Source organism: Loa loa, assembly GCF_000183805.2.
Source record: "Loa loa unplaced genomic scaffold supercont3.428, whole genome shotgun sequence".
Lineage (NCBI taxonomy): Eukaryota > Metazoa > Nematoda > Chromadorea > Rhabditida > Onchocercidae > Loa > Loa loa.
The window spans coordinates 36266-45821 of record NW_018108608.1 but is presented as its reverse complement, the minus strand read 5'-3'; the positions used below and the strand labels follow the sequence as shown (position 1 = coordinate 45821).

General features: G+C 30.5%; 3 protein-coding genes across 3 annotated transcripts; 2 read left to right on the top strand and 1 right to left on the bottom strand.

Annotated features, from left to right (window-relative positions):
* Positions 1 to 585: 585 nt before the first annotated feature.
* On the top strand, positions 586 to 1044 carry LOAG_18659 (hypothetical protein; the record flags this gene model as incomplete). The annotated part of the gene is made up of 2 exons (XM_020451324.1): positions 586 to 645; positions 922 to 1044. 2 exons carry the CDS (start codon positions 586 to 588, stop codon positions 1042 to 1044), a joined length of 183 nt encoding a protein of 60 aa, XP_020304901.1.
* A 2385-nt stretch (positions 1045 to 3429) lies between these two features.
* On the top strand, positions 3430 to 4974 carry LOAG_09872 (hypothetical protein; the record flags this gene model as incomplete). The annotated part of the gene is made up of 3 exons (XM_003145399.1): positions 3430 to 3513; positions 4113 to 4244; positions 4831 to 4974. The coding sequence occupies 3 exons, from the start codon at positions 3430 to 3432 to the stop codon at positions 4972 to 4974; spliced, it is 360 nt and encodes a 119-aa protein (XP_003145447.1).
* A 1517-nt stretch (positions 4975 to 6491) lies between these two features.
* On the bottom strand, positions 6492 to 8407 carry LOAG_09871 (hypothetical protein; the record flags this gene model as incomplete). Its single annotated transcript, XM_003145398.1, has 4 exons — positions 6492 to 6559; positions 6945 to 7040; positions 7472 to 7594; positions 8359 to 8407. The coding sequence occupies 4 exons, from the start codon at positions 8405 to 8407 to the stop codon at positions 6492 to 6494; spliced, it is 336 nt and encodes a 111-aa protein (XP_003145446.1).
* Between the last annotated feature and the right edge of the window lie 1149 nt (positions 8408 to 9556).

Below are 9556 nucleotides of genomic sequence, written 5' to 3'. Positions count from 1 at the left end.
GCTATGAGAATGAAAATAGATATATGAAGAATGGAAGGAAGTAAATCAATGGATTACCGAAGGCTCTATTTTTGTTTGTTCTATTATTATTATTATTATTAATCAATAAATAAATTATACAAGGTTGAAATAAGTTATCAAAATTATACAGAGTTGACCTTGCTGTGAACAAAAAAAAAAAAAAAAAAGAAGAAAAAGTACTTTAGATTCCATTGCAGATAAACTTTTGCAATGATCCTTTACAATCATTTGAATCTAAATGTTCAAACCATATCCACTCTTCAATTCTCTTATCAAGCAAGTTATCACCTAATCAATAAATTATAGGAGGTTGATTTTGTTGTATTAAGAAAAATACTATTTTTAGAAAATTCTTACAAATTATTCAAATATAGTCGATTGGTAAAGTTTCCAAAATAATTAAAATTAAAATTATTTTCACATTGAACGATTGCATAAAAAAATAGCGCATCATCCATAGGAACTATTTAGAGATATTCCCTTATTACGGTGAAGAAGCTTGTATGTCCTTGTGAGATTGTGAGCTATTCTGGCAATAAGATATGCCGTCCAACAAAGTCTCTCATGCCAGGCAAACAGGTATCAATTGAAGGGTCAGATAAAGTGTGTCCACGAGCAGGACGAGTTCGCTAGCCTTCCGGCAACCAATCTAGGGAGAAGGTTAGCTCTAACTCCATACCCGAGCAGATGGAACTCGTTTAGCCATATAAGATCATTCAGCTAAGAGAAGAATACTCGAACAAAATTTAAGTTCTAAGGACTTCATCGTCACTGTCCTATCTCACTAGGCCTTAGTAGATAAACTTTAGGAGTAAGGATTGGGCTAGTTTTGTGCATGCTATGCCCCATCTAAAAAATCTTTTGCACAGGCTCAAAGAATACAGACACATTCATTTGTAGTGTCAAGTGCATAAAGCCTTTCCTAAATCTTTGTTCACAAAGCCTAGCTATGATGTTGATGATGATAATAATGCCGATGATAATGACGATGGTGATGATGATGATGATGATAATGATGCATAATCTCTCTTAATAGCCATTTAAATATAGCTGGATAATAAGAATAACCATCAGAGGAATTTAGGATACAAAAGTTTATTTGATTTCATTTTTCATAATTCGTATTTTTAAATATTTTTATTTAATAAATTGTACAAGTTCAATATGCTGTAGTTATTTTTCGGATAAATCACTATGTCACCGACAAAAAAAAAAGGAAGACTCTTCAACCGGATAGCAGCAATATCATCCTTCGACCGGATATATTCAATTAACCGGCAATACCTTCTCAATCGACAACAAGCGCCATTTCCTATTTTGGCCGAGCAATATTTCACCTTTGGACGAGCAGGAGTGAGCCTAACCTATTCAGGTACATGATCCGGGTTGTTTCAGTCTTTCCTGTTTGTTGTTGATCCGGAAGGGTGGAGTAAATTGTCTTTTTCTTTTCTTTTCTTTTTTTTTGTTATTTCTTACTGTGCTGAACTGTCTTCGGTATACAAGAGTTTTCAGGTGAGCCTAATCTAAACGTTGACCGTCAAAGATTAGCATGAAAGGATAGGCTTTAGTTAGAAAAGACATTATCCTATCGTTTCAAATAAAGAATTCTCATAGGAATTGGAGTCGAATGAGAATTTGCATACCTCGTACTCTGCAAGAAAGAGCTGATAAATCCGATGAATAAGTGAGATTACTGAGGATGGCGGGAATTTTAGGTGAATGCTAGGTTATGTTTGTAGAATACTGAAGATATAATAAATTCACAAACATCAAAGTGAACAATCTTTACATGATTGAGAAATATTTGGATAAAATGAAACTATATAGTGAATATATTTTGGATTGATAATACATACAGCACATTTAATCTTTCTTCCACTCATTTATTTCATTGTTTAGTCGGTCGACTTTTATTGATTAAAGGATTTCAAAATGCAATCCAAAGTTTCATTCAGGTTTTCTTTTTATTACGAAAAATAAGAAAAACGGAGAAGGAGAAACTGGAATAAATTTCTTGTTGTATGCTGGAATCCGGTAATCATCAATAGTACATTTCTTGAAATGAGAGTTTTCTTTTTTGACGGATTTTTAGTTGCAAGTACTTTTATGGTAACTGTGCGAAGTACTTCAGATGACATTCCAAAATGTTTGCTTACATAATACCTTATTGATTACTTGTTGAATTCTTAATACATATTCGGTTTACAAATCGGTTTTTAGATAAAGATTTTTCAATTACCACGAATATATTGAATCATATTTTGAAAACTGTTTAAGGTTACATTATTCATCCACCAATGTGATTGAACGTGCTTAACTGAACACTTCTTATGGTTATTGCATGATTAGCCTAGTTTACAGGAAATTAAAATTTACTATTTCAGGAATCGCTTAATTCTGTCTGAGGAACTATCTCAGGTGGAATAGCTTCAAAGCTTTCTTTTGTTTGTTGGGAATCAGAGGAGTTATATTGTTGAATAAGTATATCAATCGGATTATTCATTATTAATATTAGTTTATCTAGTTTTGATTTTAATTTGGAAACAGTTAAATTTTTGAAATGATAGTTGCTAGCTGATATAGGGATAAATTTTTTTTATGGATAATTGAATTCGTCGTCTAAATACTTCGTAATGGATCATTTTTTTTCGTATGTTGATTTTTTGTGTTAAGCAGTCTTTTCTTATGATTCATTTGGAGTTTCCCTACATTTTTTGCTGGTCAATTCATAGCCTATCATTGTCATAGGTAAGTACGTTTTTCAAAACATTTGCTGAAATTCCTCTCTGGCAATTCATTTCATCTTTTTTACGATTATTTTTAGGGTATTTACTGGATTCTTATCGTCTGTTGGTACCTAATAAAGAATGATAGATCGCATAAAACTTTGAGACTTATGTGCAGTCTGTGACAATCTCTCATTATTAGTTATGAGCAATTGCATATAAAAAATAAGCGACCTTGCAACTTACAACTTTGATGATAGAGTGATCAAAAAGAAAATGAAGTGATTGAAGTAAATGACGAAAAAAATGATCAAAATAAGAAAAGCCGGAATATCTTTTTGTTTTTATCATCGACCCTCGTAATTGAGCTTAAATTTTTATTTGGTGTAAATTTTTAATATTCACTTTGGTTAGTTGGTAGAATTTTTGGAAAAAAGATTGAATATTGGAGTTACTTGTTTCCCATATCCCCTTTCCTAAACTTTGATTATACAGTGATCAAAGAAAGATTTTTAATGACTGAATAGTTGAATATCGCTTGACAGTATTTGGTTCGATATATTTTTGTACTTGTTGTTTTTATTGATCGTTTTTCTCTTCAGGTTTGTTGTTTCAGTAATTTATTCGAAATAACAAACCTTTATTGATAAGTTACTGGTAACTATTGGTATTAAATTAAGAAATGTCGAACGAAAGAAGTGCTGATCAAAATTTATGTAAAATGGATAACATTTTGGATGACCACCATGAAGTGAGTGACGAAAAGGTAATCGATGGAGAAAAAAATAGTGTTAAAACCACTGATGGGGCTAGTTCTTTTTTCTTCCTCATTTACATCTGTGGTTCCCAGCTTTTATTTGATCAGGAATTATTTTGGCTTTTCTGTTTGTAGGAAGTACCACAAGATTCAAAAATAATTTTTGTTAGTTTGAAAATAAACTTTGATCAAAACTTTAATGTGTTAGTTAAACTTGAAATAACATTATAGTGTGAAACAGCCCCCGCCTGTTTCCTACTCACCGCACCGCTACTTTCGCGGACCAAATTTTTAGTTCTCGCGGACAATCCAGTTGAGAATCACTGATTTACATACATATTTCGTTATAGTTTGAAAATTTTCTCATAGTCTATTCATTATTGTTATGAATTATCCTTATAATAACCGTCAAATGAACTTAACGGTTGTTATAAGGAGAAGATAGTGAACTTGATGGTTATATAGCTATTAGATTATTTTCGTGATCTTTCTTCTTGCTAGTAGCTCTTTTCCCAGAAAATGCATGAAAATATTATAACTAGTAAACATTGTCTTTGGAAATCAAAAGTAATGGTTTTAAGGTAAAAAAAAAAAAAAAAATCTTTCAGATGAGTAAGATGTACACCAATGATTCATCTGTCTCAGCTATATCACTGCAAAGTTTGGATGACGACGATTTCCGCAATCTTTTGAATACTGCCGCAAAACCTCAATATGGTAGTCTTCAAAGAAAAAGGAAGGTTTGTTAGCAAATTTTAAACTTATCAACCCTGCATGAATATAGATGTGGATGTGATAATTAATGCAATAATGGAAATCAGTAGCGCCTACCTACCTACGGTACTTTTTGAGACTATAAAGTCACAGGAAAGGTGTTTGTGGTAATGTGAACTTGATATGGGTGTCTAAATACTTGCTTGTTCGCTCACCTACTAAATTTTCAATATTTATATTAGGATTATGAGATTATGAAATGTCACAGAAACTTTGATTTGAAAGCATTCTTAATTTTTCTTTCCACTTTATAGACTAACAGCTCAATCGCTCATGTATCAATAATTGTTTCTTTTGTATTGTTTGTATCTTTACTTGATTTGTTAATGTTTTCTTTATTGTCTTCTGAATTTCTATAATCTTGTAGTTTTGCTAAGAAATGTTAGTAGCACTGAAGTGCCAGATAGGTTCACTGCATCTATAACATTCACTATTTTTAAAAAGTATTTATTAGCAAATACAGGATGAATAAATGCAGAGGTAAACCTTATGTCCGGAATTTCAGAATTATATGCAAGCTTTTTCAAGAGTAATAGGACATAATTATTTCAGAAGTCGCAAAAAACAACTGAATATGGTGGTCGTCGTCTGAGTGATGCGGGAGAAAATACTGGCCTATCAGCAGAAGCAGATAATTTACTGGCACAATTTCGACTTGAAGCGGAAATGAATCAAAGAAACGCCGATATTGGTTAGTTTTTTTTACTAAGCGTTTTCATGGGTTAAAGAAGGAAAGAGATTGAAGATTGGGAAAGTCCGTGGTACAAATGATTATTTTAGCAGCTTAAGTGGATTGACCTGCATGAGGGAAAAGTAACAAGGAATGTGATAAGGCATGGTACATAAAGAGTTCTTAATAAAAGTACATTACCCTCCATATGAATTACATTTTTGAAATTGGTACTTTCATTGGTAGTAGGCATTGAATTTCATATGCAGTTTTTACAATTTGTTTTCAATGTTTCATAATTGAAATATGTTGTTGTGAGCTAAAACAACCGTAAATTAGGCCTAGGTACCAAAATATTACCATGTTTTCCGATGAGAAAAATTCCTCACATTTTCTCGCATTGCTTCAATAAGTACTTTATGTTAGAATTGACTAGTTCTGTGTTGTGGGATCTCGCCATTTCGTTGAAGAAAATCATTATTAGTGGGCTTCAGGTGTGTTTTTCTGGGATGTGTTTTTCTGGGATGTAATAGTCACTTTGGTACTTAATGGTAAAAATTAGAAATTCGTTTTCTATTGTATAATATATTTGGATTAGAAATTTCATTACGAAAAGACCGTAAACGATAATTGCGATACTATAAACAGAGAATATTATACATATTTATTGTGATCTCTTACTGATATCAGTTAGATTTTCAAAAATTCCATATCGTAAATCTGATAATACAAAATGAAATCATATTATGATGTAATTTCATTGTCATTTTTTTAACTTTTAGTCCCCTAGTTTATAATTTTCTTTTTTTTCAATGGTTTAAAAATTATTTGAATTGCGAATTTGTTGCCGTAGTAATTGTCCATTTTATTTTAGTTGAGTTTAAACTACAGGTGGGATGAGTATCACCACATTTTTCTGGAGTTGATCAGTTTTAAAATACAACTGTACGCGTGAATAAAATTGTGGTTAAGTGAATAAGAACATATGATAATGTTAAGGCTGCGCTATACTTCGCTTTTATTTAGTCGCTCTTGAGGAAAGATGATTTTACAGATCTTGAACTGTAAGTTCATACATTTTACGGAAGCTGAAACATACAGAGAATGAAGTGTAAATCTTTCCCTTTTTTTATGTTATGATTAATATTTTGAGGAAATTTTGTTCAGTTTAGTTGTCTTGGGTTTAGAACATACAGGTTTTAGATGGCTTCCAGGATACTGAGGGTAAATTAAACCGATTAGATGATTGCATCGGAAAAAATGTATTTCCATGGAAAAAAAAAAAAAATAGAAAAAGGAAGATAGGCCAGAACAGAACTATAGGTAGTGTGCTACATAAATCAAAACAAATAGCAAGTGTAGTATATGTATCCTCTTCTTTTCATTCGCAGCATCTTTTTTGGGGCCTGAAATCACTAATTTAGTTATCTTACGGTAATTTCCCACATATCGAAAAATAATGCGAATTAACATGATATTGGATCAAAGCATAATTGTCGAAAATATTGAAGGCTTGAGCAATATTTGTTACATTAATATGATCTTAAAGAAATATACCGAAAGATCTTCGAGGTAGCAAAGCAGCAGGTTTTTCGAATGCTTTTCCTAAACCTGAAATGATATTTCATATCATATTTGATTGAAATTAGAAAAAGTTGGCTACAGACTGTCACGCAGCATGACAATTACTTGTCACCATTTTGTATTGGATTTCTACTTTTTTTTTTTTTGTCATTTTTCTCAAAAATCTGGACTTATCTTGTTAACTTAGATCTATTATGATAATGAGATTTAATCTTCCTGTCGGACTATTGGTCTATCCTATCGAATATTCTTTAGTAATATATGTATGTTTTGATAGTATTTTTCGAATGAAATCAAAATGACAGCAGTGTTGGGCAACTCACATTCGACTTACTACCGTATTAACATGCTGGTTCGATTCTTATTCTTAGTTACTGATGAGATTATCCATCTTGTGTGAAATATCCTTTACCTGTTTTTCCATTACATAATTCGAATTTACAAGTTCTGCATAACATCCCTTTAATATTTACCCGATCGCATGTGGGTGAACATCCTTTTCGTAAACCTGTAAAATCCTAATTTATTGGAAGAAAAAAAGAAAATCTCAATGATACATCAATCTCATTAATTTGGATGTGGGTTGGAGGGATGTTTCTTTATTTAAATTATGATCTCAATATTTGAATATATGAATATTTTGACATATTCAGAGGTTTCTTGTCATTATTATGTCCCGGAACATGCAAATCCTTCAATGATGTATATTTATTTTGTGAGAAGATTGGAATTCTGGCATTACTGGTATTTAAAGGAATAAATCAAAGTTTCGGAAAAATTTTAAAAACGGAATAAGTACAAGAATTTTACTGGAGCGTCCCATGAAGTCAATCGTCTTGGCCTTTATTTTCTTGGTTTTTTCATATAACTGAATCAGGAAATTTGGCAGTATTTACAAAGTCAAATTTAATGAATCTTTTCTTTTTTTTCACGATTTACCATTCAGTTTTATGTCGTAACTTTGAGCAACGGTGAAACATTCATTGTTTTGAGAGCATAATTCTTCTCGTGGATTAGCGCAATCCTCAGGACCATCACAACTGTAACATTTGAAGCATTTTCCTGAAATTATATTCAATGACCTGGACCAATGATAGTTTGGTTATATTTAAAATAGAATGACGAATATGTTAAAATTTAGTGAATAATAAATTTGAATATGAATTTAAGTAATTGGAGTGTAAAATAATATTTGCTCTAACTTGTGAAATAATTTACAGAAGATAATTGTCATGTGATGGCTGAGTGAGTTAATCAATTTAATCAAGTATGGAATAGAATAATTATACGAATGATTACGTTGATGTACAAGAAATTCTAGAGAAAGTTACAATCAAGTTTCTGATTAAGGACATGAAAAGAAATACCAGCAGTACTAGATGTGATATATCAAGCTTTGGATTAATGGTTGTTATTTAAAGCTCAATCTATTGCTTAGTATTTCAAGTTCTCAATTAAACAAAATATTAAGAAAGTCGAGCAAATTACAATCAAATTTTTGATAGGTTAAAGTTACACTCGAGTTAGCGATTAATGTTCAAATTACTGATAAAATAAGCATTTAATATAGTTTAAATTATTAATTAAGACATTAGCAGTAAAGTACAAGCGAAAATGAGTCTTAAAATGAATCCATTCTGAAGGTAGTTCTTGTTTTCTTTTATCTGACGATCTTGGTTATCATTATGTTTAGATTGTTGGTTATTATTTATCTACACTTTTGCTACAGTGATGAAAATAATTTCATGGATTTTCCATTAGTTTGGATGAAGGGCAATGAAAAAATAAATTTGCGATGAGTCATAGTTAAAAAGTAATAAACAAACCAAAGCTAAAGCATGCTAACATCATCAATAGCCAGAATATGGGTTGCATTGATGGAGATGATTTCAGCAACCTCTTTTCTACGTTGATTTATCTTTTATCCTTTTGTTTGTTTGATGAAATCGATAAAATAATGTCGTGTTTGGAATTAAAAATTAAATCTGAAATTAAAATACAATTAAGACTTTATATTCCTTCCATCTCTATGATTTAAAAGATCAAATCGATGAGTAATTCAAAACACAAAAGTATTAGGCAAATTTTCAGAAATTATATCGAATTATGTTAGTAATTTTCTAAGCTTTACAAAAGGGATCATTTTTTGAAAAAGGAATTGTGGAAAATATTTTTGAAATTCTTGGGAATTTCTAAGAATATAAGAAATTTGTTTGATAACGCAATGAATTAATGATTTTAAAGAATTATAGAATTGAGAACCTTTGTAAAATTTATCCAACTTTATTTACTTTTATATTTGGATTAATTTAATCCTTCAAAGAATATCCTGATCAAAAGTTTTTATAATAATCGTTTAAAAAATCTGAAACTAAATTTTTATTTACTTTTGCCTTTGGCTAAACATGCTATTTTCTTATTTGTTAAATATCAGCTATATTCAAAATTTTAGTATTTCACACCTATAATACCTGTGTAATGCTCTCATTCCGTAAACCTGGTAGTTCTTCTTTACTTGTTCTCCTATTACATTTGATATTGTTTATTTACTATGCTTTTGTTACATCTAAAATATGTATGATTTTATTATATCCTTCGGATTTCAGGTACTATTATGTAGATTGAATTATGACAGTAAGACTTGAGTAAATGAGAGAAGTTAGGATACGGTAAAGTATGTGAAATATTTATAAACCAACCAATATTAGATGGATTATAGACCGTTAGCCAAATCCTACAAAACGATATGGTTGTATGAATCATGTCTTTCCATATAATTTGTCCATCCGATATCGTTATTAAACAATGGTTGCTGATGCTTGATGAGAAATCAATCGGAGGTAGTCATATAAATGATACATTTTGATTGGTTAATATTAAGTTAGTAATAGCAGTTAGTATTTTTATAAATTGGTGTTCAGTGGTTTTAAGATTAATCAGGTGATTAAAGTATAAATTAAATTTTCGAATGAATCATAATTTAAGCTTATATAACTGTTATTATTATTATTTTTGTTTAAAGAG